We start from the raw sequence: 11788 nt of genomic DNA, 5'->3' as shown, positions 1-11788 counted from the left end.
GGTGACACTAGGATCTAGGCATTAATTAATGGATTAATGCTTGTCCAAGGGTCAATTAATGCACGGAACCACTTTGGGTTGCAAATGGCCTAGCCAATTAATTTTTGGATGGGCAAGGTCAATTTTCTAGGCATGGATTAATGGCTGAATTAATTTTCAGAATTAATTAATTCTGAAAATTAATTAAATGGCTGAAAATTACTGAAAATGGATTAAGTTGTTGCCACTTGGCAAAACTTTCCCATGCAAGTGGGGGAAAGGCTAAATAGGGCTGAAGGGAGAGGGAAATCTCGCTTTTTCATTTTTGGAGTTGTTGGACTGTTGCTGCCAACTTTTGGGGCCAATTCCCAGCCATTGGAGACCATTTTGGTGATGGAGATTGCATATTCTTGACCTTGGGAAGCTGACAATTGCTGCTGATGCACTTTCTCCTGAAGATCATAGTCTCTAATGCTCCTATTGTTGTTGGTGCATCCGTTTGGGGCTGGTACAGCAGGGCAGCAACTGATTTTGATCAGTTCTTCACGACAAATCTCAAAATTTTCTCTCTTTACAGCATTCTCTCATCTCCTTCAGCCTATGCTCAACCATTCTCAGCAATTCTCAGCCATTTGGAGGAGATTTCAGCCATTTTTGGTGGGTTTAGCAGCCACCTTGGAATCCATGCCAGAGATTGAATGCTCAAGGGACTGAAATCAGTAGCTGATAATTGAAGATTATCAAGAGAATTCAGGAGCCAGCCCATCCCAAATTGTTTTGGGGCAGCATTTGGCCAGCCAAGGGTCAAATTGGAGAAGAAGTCCTGGGTGAATCAAAGGGCAAATGACCCAAAAGGCTTGCTGGTCATTTATAACAGCAAGAGCAATTGGTTAGCAGGAGGAGATTGAAGAATCTCAAGTTGTACTCCTTCCAATTGAATGAAAGCTAAAGAAATACCGCAAGGGGCGCCAATTTTGGGGCCAACAAGGTGCTACTGTCCAAGAATGTTATGGTAAAGTGTGTATTTCATTTTATGTGCATTTATTTATTGCTGTAATTAACTCTTAAATCAGGTTATCACCACCCATTCCAAGAAGGAAGTCTGGTTTCAGTAGTTCGTCCCATCTAGCTTATGGGATGCTGATAGAGGGTAGGAAGAGTACCACTCTGGAGATGCCATCAATGCCAATCGGGGACTGGAAACCCTGGAAGAAAATAACAGGAATGAGTGACAGGATGGTGGTCGGTCTAAATCTTCCCGAACCAGGCAATCCCCCAAAGCATACACATCAGCCATAGATGTCCTTCAAGAAATGAGTGATAGGATGGTGGTTGGTTTGAATCTTCCCGAACTAGGCAATCCCCCAAAGCATACACATCGACCATAGATGTCCTTCAATAAATACCTGCAAGAAAATAGAAATGATGCTGCAATTGGGATATCCTCCACTTGTACAGGGTCCCTCGGTGTGCTGATCAGAAAGGACCGATGGACAGTAGTATAGACGGGGGGGGGGGGGGGGGAGTATCCGAGGGGAGAGAGAGGAATCGATGCAGGGCATGGGGGTAAATCTGCAAAACACAGAGATGGCTGCAATAAATGCAGTCAAACAGGTCAGAAAACTTGTTGCCAGCTAAGAAAGGGGTGGCTTGGCAAAGAAAGTGACTGTCCTAGTAAAAACACAGCAAACAAGAAGTCAATCCACCTGAAAAATAGGCTGCCCAGCCTGCAAAGGCTCTGTCCAGGTCTGCTGAAAGGGGTACATCACAGAAAACAGGTCTTTGGAGAGATACAATTGCCCCCCCTGGTCAACACGCAGTAGGAGAATGGCTGGCGTTAGCCTGGAATAAAAAATGCAGAAATAGACGGGCTGCCTGCATGAAAATGCAGGTCTGGTCCTCCTGAAATTGTGCCGCCCACAGAGAAAACCTGCCACCCAGTCTGCCGCCCGGCAAGGAGGTCCTGCACAGAAAAACGCAGACGTGTAGAGAGCTGACTGTGCAGAAACGAGGGCCTATCCAGCAGAAGTAGAGGTGCCCAGCAGAGAAGAACACTGCCTTGCTGTAAATGCAAAGTTTCCAGCTGCCATAGGAGAGAAAACAGGCTGCCTTGGTTGAAAACACAAATGTATAGCCCCCAAACTGGTGACCAAATGGTTGGTACCTCGAACAGAGTGCTCCTCTTCAAAGATGTCTGGCTCCCACGCATGGCTCTGATACCATGTGAGAGTGTGCAATGGAAAGAAGAAAGTGAACACGGAGAGGAGACAAAGAGAGAATGCAGGAGAGAGAAGGAACAATGTGACTGCAATCGTTGAAGGTATAAGGTTGCAATAGTCAAACCCAACACGCAGCTTTACTCATCAATGTGGGCGCTAGACGGTCGCAGGGGGATGAGAGAATGAGGAAGGTTGGCTGATCAAGAAGGATCAATGATGGATAATGAGAGTGGGAGGATAGGCCGCCTATATATAGGCAAAAAGTGGCAAAACCCTAAATATGGTCAAAAACCTAAAAATGGCCAAAAGTGCCCAAAAAGAAATGCATTAATGCGCCCTCCATCTAAAGTGCCTAAAACACATAAAATGACAGACAAATGCAATGTCAAAGCTCCTAATGTCCTCGTTTGACTCAAATTGAGGCTCGCAAGCAAGAGATGACCACACAAGTCACATATTGCTAACACTCTTAATTGACAAGGCAATTAGTGACAGAGCTTGTGTATCTTTTGAGTCCCATCTTTTCTAATCTACTGTAGGAGGAGCAGGGGGAGCAATTGGAGCAATAGCAAGAGCCACTAGCTGTCCTTTGGCACCATGCTGAGGTGTGTCTCAGTAAATCACCTATAACATAATCCAAGAGATTCTTTGCAATGAGAAGATTGTACACCATAAAATTCCGTAAAGGATAGTCGGTGCCATCTAGCTTGTCCTCCTAAGTGAGGACTCCCAAAATGTTGCTCTGATCTCGGATTTCATGATTTGACATTGCTGCAATTTATGCACAAAGTAAGGAGACAAACACCTCCAGAATTGAAGTGTGAAATGTACTTTGCTAAGTACCAAAATCCCAACACAGAATACTAAAGCAAGTGCGAAAGTGTCAAAACTGTCTCTCTTCTCGAAGAACATGCCCACAGTGCATAAATAGCACCTGAACTGCAATTTACAGCAATTTAGTGCTGTACAGCTGCATATGCCTCAGTATGTGTGTCCAACATTTAATGCAGCAACTTAATGTTGAAACTCCTCAAATTTTCACTATAATTTCCAAATTTACTGCAATTTCTCTGTCCAATGTCACATAATCAGCAAAATAATGCTGTTTCAGCACTTGTCCAGAGCTCTGGGATGCATGCTATGCAAAAGCCTCAAATCTCAGCGAAGAAATTCTAAGAAATATCAGAGATTTATACTTATAGCTTGAAATATGGTGTCACCTCGAGATGTGTGTTGACAGCAACTAGCAACACCAAGGCACCTTGGGATGCGTGCCAGATGCATGAATCACAAAAGCCCCAAATTTGTTGCACCAATGTTGAAGATGGTGGAGATTCACGGACGAAAGCTCGAATCGGGCAAAAGCCCCAAATTTTCTCAAAGAAATTTTAAGAAGTTTTAGAAATTGGGAAAGTCCGTTAAAAACCCCCAAATTTTTGTGAGGGCAAAGGCCAGGGGGAAGAGTGGCTAGGTTGGATGGAATTTTGGACTAGGAGGGGAGAATCTTGTTGCGGGGAGGTGTGATATTTGTTCAATGATAGGATGTGGTATCTTCAGGACTATTAATGGATAGGTAGATTTGGAGAGGGGAATGCAAGGCTTAGCACATAAATATGGGCTTAGATAGAGAGGATGGGAGTCGCGATTTATGGAGAAAACTAGGAAATTCTTTGGGGTGGGTGAATTTAGAGAAGAAGAAGTGGGTGAGGAGGGATCTGGTGGTGAAGATGAGTACGGGGAAGAGGATGATAGACACAATGGGGGAGCGGATAGGGGCTTTGATTTACCTGAGCGGATAGGGGTTTTGATTTACCTTTTAATTTCTTCCTTTTTCTGACCCTCTCTTTCTCTCTACCTCTTCCTTACACACACAGAGATATACTCTCTCTCTCTTTACTTCTCTCCTCGCCCGCCGGCGGCCCCCCCCCTTTCTCAAGCTTAGAAAATAGGGATTGGAGAACGTAAGAAAAAAACTCAAGAGCCTTGGCTTTAAGGCTATTATATAGCCTTAGAGTCTTCCTTATTTCAATCATTCTCTCTCACTGTTCTTGGCCTGTTTACAGAGCTCTCCTCCCCTTTCCTCCCTTTGTTTGATCAGTCTGTTTTCTTCCCTTCATTATCAGACCGCATGCGGCTGCATAGATGATTGTGAGGATGATGATGATGGTGAGTTGATGCGTGCGATGATGGTGTTGATTAGAAATGGCCACTGTAGCAAAACAAAATGAGGTAATAATTATGTCTCCCCTTTTTGGGCCTCATTCACACGGAAGTGGGGGACATTACAATATCCATGCACATTATAACTGATGAATGTTACAAGTGTTTGTCTATTGCCATGTTCAGCCATGTTTGCATGAAGTTTCCTTGATAAAGATTAGAATAGAACAAGGTTTGTGCCATTGAACTGCCATTGAAGACATACATTGTTTTAGGGAAGAATATTTATGCTCATAGACATGTTTTCAAAATACTCTACATGTGTCTATTTTTGGATTGCTACATGTGCATGCAAGTGTGTTTCTTTGAGATATTGTAGCTTTTTGAAGTGAATGTCCCTTGAAGACTTCAGATTGCCTAAATTACATTTTTTTTTTCTGATTAGGCTCGCACACCCAAACTCCTTGTTTGCTAGAATGGGGCCTCCCCATTTCTATCGTGTTCCTCATTCCCATTCTTGTTCCCCGTTCCTCGTTCCCTATTCCATGTTCCATAGACAAAATATAATAGCAATTTTGAACATGTAAAACTTGTGATTTTCGTAAGCAATCCCTACTTTATAGGATTTGCGTATTCTAGGCCAAATTAAGAAACCCATCTGCATTCAAAGAAGAGCTCTTTTCGAGTAGAGAACATACAATAATTTGAGACTTATATGAAAGGATGTATCAATCGGAACTCTCAGCCTACATGGAGACATTGAACAAATTTCCATGATCATGCCATCTTATTAATTGTAACTCTTTGTTTATGGTGGATCTAGTCATAGGTGAGTTCATTAATCTTTTCCATGTGCGAGTCTAAGCACAACACAAAAGTTGGGCGAGAATCCCAATTTGTAAAGATATTTTCATTGGAGACTTTATTCCTATGTATACAAATAAGCAAACTCCCATTATCATGCCACTTATTGATGGAACAGTTTGTTGTGGCACAGTTGGCCCATACCCGAAATCATTCATCCTTTTGGTGTATGACCTTACCTTGATATGCTTGTGTTTTGGCCATAGGTGCTCAATGAGTCACATAGATGCAGTTAAGACTATCTTTGTTCTAATCCAGTGCATGGGTCCATCATGAATTGTGACTACTTGTTAGTGGCCATCTCTAATGCAGTATTCGATACAGTGCTTAAAAAGAAAAAAACAAACTGAATCAAATCAATAAATTATTACTTTTTAACAAGTAGTTCATGTTCTGTCGCATTTTGACACAGGATTCGGCTTTCATTAATCCTGGATAAAAATTTCAAGCCTTTTTCTTATGAGGTCACCATAAGATTGTAGGAGTTACAAAGAAAGCAAGCCATGTATTGTCATATAGAGTGAGGTGGATAGAATGGGGGGACCGATTGACTTATGAAGCTGGTTTCAAGGCCAATGTACATTTAATTATTTTTACTTGCAAAGTCTATCATATGAGTGTTAGAATTTGCCGATTTTATGGGCAGCGCCCAATGTAATTTGTGTGGTGTGGACACTTATTAAAGTGTCAATGTGAGGTGTGTACACCTAGTGTCTTAGAAACTTAAAGTAGTGACACTAGGCTCTCGAGTAAAATAAGCCTAACTCTAGTTAGTTGGTGGAAGGCTGGTTAGGTCAACCCTTGACCTAAACATAAGTTGTACTTTCACTCTATCTTTCATTCTAGGAAGTACACTCTACTCTTTTTGCTTTAGCTCGCTCTCTTGCCGTCATTGTCTCTCCTCTCTCTCTCCATAGCTGGCTGCCATTTTCCAACATTTGGTATCAAAGCAGCTCGTATGCACGGATTTCATTCAGCCACCGTTAACCGGTGCTATCCTGCCCAAGGTTCTACTGCCACCAGCTTGGTTCTCAGCTCGGGGAAGAGTTTTCAGCTACTGTGAGGTGCTGCTGAAGTGGAGGAGTTGTAGCTGAGCTGTCTCTTGTCTACTCTAGATCTGTCTAGTTCAGCCATCAGCTCCAAATTTGTCCATTTGCTCCAGATCTGTCCAGCTCAGTCATCTGCTTCAGATCTGCTGTTTTTAGCCTGTGCGCAGCCTTGCACGCATTCCAATGCGCAGTTCCACATGCAGCCCGAGGAGCTTTTGTTTTGGAAAACTGCTGCTATTTTCAGCTCTGCCCGCCATTTTCTCAGTCTTGCTTGTCGATTTTTGCAAACCCTAAAAAGTGCAAAAACCCTAATTTTTAGATTTGGGGTTTTCTTGAAATTTTTGGAATTTCCAGTCTATTTCAATCATCTCTTCTCAAATCTCAGCTCGTGTTGCCCAAAAATTTGGGACTTTTGCTAATTTTTGCTCCCGGAGTTCGAATTGACTATCAATTTGAAGAAATTTCTCAATTTCTTAGACATTTTCACAAAAAATTTGGGGCTTTTGCACGACACGCACTCCAAGGTAAGCAACAAGTAGTACAACAACATTTAATTGCTGTTACAATCAGATTGGGCAGAGAATTTTGGGAAAATTTAGAAAATTTTGGTAAGAATAAGCTCTAAGTTGCTGTATTTTGTACTTTTGTGGGCACACATCTCGAGGCGGGTGTGGTACAACAGTATAGTGCTATAAGTGGTTTGCTACACATGTAGTGGAAGAAACAGTACTGCATGAAAGGACTACTGTAAATGCAGCCAAAACAATCCCAAGATGGCTGTTACAGACTCTCCAAGAGAGTAAAATGGATGCTTTTATACCTCAACGCACTAGAAGGGCTGCCAGAAATGCAGCAAATGATGCAAGGGGCACATTTGATTGATTTCACGGAAGTAGATGATTGTGATGAGCATGCGTTTATGAGCTTACTATTAGACGACGATGAGGCTACTTCCTTGGACGAAGCTCAGCAAGATGTACATTGGATGCAGGCCGGGCAGGATGAGTTAGACTCTATTGCCACTAACTCTACATGGGATCTTGTGGATTTACCACCTGGCAAGAAGGCCATTGGAACAAAATGGGTTTTTAAACTCAAACGCAAGGCTGATGGTACAATTGACAGGTACAAAGCACGGTTGGTAGCAAAAGGCTATGCACAGAAGAACGGCATAGATTATGAAGAAACTTTTGCTCCTACATCCCGTATGAGTACGGTGAGACGTGTGATTGTTATGGCTGCAAATTATAGCTGGAAAGTACATCAGTTGGACATTAAGACAGCATTCTTCCTTCAGGGTTTGTGATTAAAGGGAAAGAGCACATGGTACGCAAGCTGCATAAAACTCTTTATGGTCTCAAACAGGCTCCTTGTGCATGGTACTCCAAAATTGATGCTTATTTGGCTAGGAAAGGGTTTAAAAATAGTCAAATTGCTCCCACTCTATACATTAAGAATAGGGGGGGGGGAACCTTGCTAATTATCATTCTTTATGTAGATGACATGTTGCTCATTGGACCTACAGAAGAAAAACTTGTAGATTTTAAGGCCGAATTAAAACATGCATTTGCTATGTCAAATATGGGCTGCCTACACTATTATTTGGGGATTCAATTCACCCAAAATCAGCATGGTATCATCATGTCATAGTATGCAAGATTGCAAACCTATGTGCATTCTTATGGAGCTAGGCTTAAAGTTGTCTATGCATGATGGTGAAGCGATGTCTGATGTTGCAATTTACAGCTTGTCTTATTTATCTTTGCAACATACGCCCTGACATTCAATATACAGTATCTCAGGTGAGCGTGCATATGCATAGCCCACGGACCATACATTGGCAAGCTGTTAAGCGGATCTTCAGATATTTGCAAGGTACTCAGTCACATGCATTATTATTTTCTAGGGAGGGGGAGACTTGCACTTATAGGCTTACAGTGATTTAGATTGGGTTGGTGATGCAGACACTAGGTAACCTACTAGTGGATATTGTTTCTTTCTAGGCCGTTTATGCATTTCATGGCTAAGCAAGAAACAGCCTACAGTGGCTACCTCGTCTTGTGAGGCTGAGTACAGGGCAGCCCTCACGGCAATAGTGGAATGTATATGGTTGTGCAGATTGTTGGTTGATCTACATTTACCATTGGAGGGTCCACCCATTCTTTTTGATAGTCCGAGTGCTATTGTAGTAGCACGAAATCGCACGAAACACATAGAGGTGCATTACCATTACGTCAGAGAGAGATGCTATGCAAGAGAGATCAGCTTGATGTATGTACCCACACAGAAAAATGTTGCAAACATTTTCACCAAGGCACTACCACGCGAGAAGTTTGAGGCTTTTCGAAAGTCCTTAAACTTGTTACCCTTTGGTGATTGATCATCCTTGTACTTTTATCACATTGGCACTGTAGGGGGGTGTTAGAATTTGCCGATTCTATGGGCAGTGCCCAATGTAATTTGTGTGGTGTGGACACTTATTAAAGTGTCAATGTAAGATGTGTACACCTAGTGTCTTAGAAACTTAAAGTAGTGACACTAGGCTCTAGAGTAAAATAAACTTAACTCTAGTTAGTTGGTGGAAGGTTGGTTAGGTCAACCCTTGACCTAAACATAAGTTGTACTTTCACTCTATCTTTCATTCTAGGAAGTACACTCTACTCTTTTTGCTTCAGCTCACTCTCTTGCTGTCATTGTCTCTCCTCTCTCTCTCTCCATAGCTGGCTGCCATTTTCCAACAATGAATGAGAGAGAGAGAGAGAGAGAGAGAGAGAGAGAGAGAGAGAGAGAGAGCATTCAATTATCTTCACGAAAAAAAAGAGAGCATTCAACGTCGTGTTGTGAAGCAAAAGGGACTTCTCCAGTGGCAGCTTGACCTTCTACACCATGCTGATATCTTGGTCAGAGATGATTTAGTTCCTTGGCATATGGCAATCTCCTCTGTTCTGTGACTTTGTATCTTTTTATGCATGATGGCCTAGAGTCATTGCATCTTTTAATCTTGCAATCTTGTACTTGTACTTTTTCATAATTAACACAATTAACTATTGCAGAGAGAGAGAGAGAGAGGCTGTGTTAGAGTCTGTGTAGACTTTCCTTCATGACTGTTATTTTCCATTTTTTTCTAAGCCGACCTGATGGTCTGATGTAAAATTTTTACTACTTAATTCAATTATCTTCACGGAGAGAGAGAGAGAGAGAGAGAGAGAGAGAGAGAGAGAGAGAGAGAGTGAGTGAGTGTGTGAACCCTTTTTTCTTTCATGCAGATCGATTCTACTTGACAAATATCGGTCCTCAGCCAGGCTCTCGTAAGAGGAACAAGAGGAAAGGAAGAGGGCAAGGGGCTGGGCAAGGTGGTAGTTGTGGTTTTGGAATGAGAGGTCAAAAATCAAGATCAGGTTCTGGAGTACGTCCCGGTTTTGAGGGGGGTCAAATGCCCTTATATAGGCGCCTGCCCAAGCTAAGAGGCATTGCAGGAGGTAAGTCTCTCAGAAACATGCTGTTTCTAGTTCATTTTGAGCTTTGTACATTAAGATGGAAGCTTGTGTGAGAGTCCCAAGTAGTGGCCGAACATTTGAGTTTGATTTCTATGGCTGTAGGTAAATTGTTTAACAATATCTAATAAGGGAAGATGTTCTACAGGCATGGGTGCTGGGTTGCCAAAGTTTGTCACAGTGAATCTTTCGGATATAGAACGTGCTGGGTTTCAAGATGGTGAAGAAGTTTCCTTGGAATCTCTGAAGAGTAAACGCATAATAAATCCATCTGGACGCGAGGCAAAATTACGTTTGAAGGTAATTGTTGTTTTTTTCATTTGAGCGTATGAGAATGTGAATCTCATGTCTCCTGATGCTGGCAAGGTTATGTTGAAGTAATGCACTCTGCATCTGTGAAAGCTTCCACACCTTTCTGTGTGAGGGCACATGCGTTGGAAGGAGGGACAAGTCAGCTGCAAAGAACCTGAAAATGGTCGAGGAATTCTAAACATTGTTGGTTTTGAGGCAGAAAATTCCAAGAAGAGATTTGAGTAATGACATCTCATCAGCTGAAATAAAGGCACACTAAACATTTTGGGTCCAATAGTCACAAGGATGCTATTTGTCTGAAAAAAACAGGTTGTCCTTTTGTGCAGAGTATTATCCTCGAAAAAATGGTGGTGAAAGTATTTTACATCTTCTCTGAGTGTTTGTTGTGGTGCCATTACAAATTGTGAAACATCCGACCGCAGTGTTGCACTGCACTCACAAAGTTACTAGCTATTTTGCTTAATGATTACAACTTTTTCTCTGTTTTTTCAGGTTTTGGGTGATGGAGAGTTGAGCGCCAAGGTCTGTGTCAAGGCAGGGTCATTCTCAGAGTCTGCCAAGGGAAAGCTAGAAAGTGCAGGTTGCACCTTAATAGATGTACCTGGCAGGAAGAAGTGGGTGAGGCCTTCAGTTGCCAAGCGCCTCGCGCGTACTGCAGAATTCTTTGCCAAAAAGGCAGCAGCAGCCTAATCATTGAGAGGTGTTAATGGAAAATCGAGAGGAGCTGAGTAACCACCCAAGTGGGTAGCTTCTATAGACAAGCAATCAGGGAGCCCTTGCAATGCATACATTGACCATGATGGCCATGTACAATTTTGCTTGTATTTTATTTTAGGCGATTCCACATTTTCTTGGGCTTGACTACATGATGTACTGTGTTTATATGCTTCTGTTCAGTGTTACACACTCTTGAGGTTTTTGAGTCTACAGTTGGTTGACCGATGTGAAATCAGTGCCACACTTGAGCTTCATCAGTGTACAGATGCTTGAACCTTGAAAAAACAGAGGTCTGAGGAATTGCTCCAAATGTACTTGAGGTGTATGAGCTAGATTATACAGATATATACTGGTGGAAATGTGTGGGTATCATGGAGACATGTAGAGATACAGAAAGTATACTGGATGCCTTGGGTGATCATGTTGAGGTCTGACTTACAGGCGTATTTTGTATGGCTGGTTTCAGTACGGTGGATATTTTTGATAGATTTCTATGTATTTTCTAGATTTTGGCTTCAATGTTGTGGATATTGGAAGATTTCTATGGTACCAAACTTAACTGCCTCGATGTCTTATTTGGAATTTTATATTTCCACACACACACACACACACACACACACACACACACACACACACACACACACACACACACACACACACACACCCCTCAGCTTTAGAGAGGCTTGAAGTACTATGCTTTAATTATCTTTAACCAGGACATGGGTGACTTTCCAGTGTCCGAGGTCATCCTTAGCCAGGACTTGGGTGGCTACGGCCAGAGAGGGCAAATTGTGAGTCCATCAAAAGCAAAGCAGCACAAGCGAAGCGTGAGTGTGCATACGGAAGCAAGGAAGAGAACACAACCGGATTTCAATGGTTGCATGCATGGCGGAGCATATTAGTGAGGGCGCAGGATAGCAGTAGGAATGAGAAGCAGTATTGATTGCGAGGAAGAAGAGGATTGCAGCTTGAATGGAGGCCTACGGGCTGCACA

General features: G+C 42.4%; 1 protein-coding gene across 1 annotated transcript in view; it reads left to right on the top strand.

Moving 5' to 3' along the window:
- Positions 1-11104, top strand: part of RPL15 (ribosomal protein L15) — a 30228-nt gene extending 19124 nt beyond the window's left edge. The window contains exons 3-5 of the mRNA XM_087692237.1: positions 9538-9750; positions 9914-10065; positions 10570-11104. Coding sequence (XP_087548363.1) covers positions 9538-9750; positions 9914-10065; positions 10570-10767 — 563 coding nt within the window. The 3' untranslated portion in view covers positions 10768-11104. The remainder of the gene's footprint in view (positions 1-9537; positions 9751-9913; positions 10066-10569) is intronic.
- The last annotated feature ends 684 nt before the right edge of the window (positions 11105-11788 follow it).

The sequence above is a fragment of the Lygodium microphyllum genome, chromosome 2, assembly GCF_053477565.2.
Source record: "Lygodium microphyllum isolate KBCC chromosome 2, Lygodium_microphyllum_v1.1.10, whole genome shotgun sequence".
Lineage (NCBI taxonomy): Eukaryota > Viridiplantae > Streptophyta > Polypodiopsida > Schizaeales > Lygodiaceae > Lygodium > Lygodium microphyllum.
This window is presented reverse-complemented; position numbering and strand designations above follow the sequence as displayed.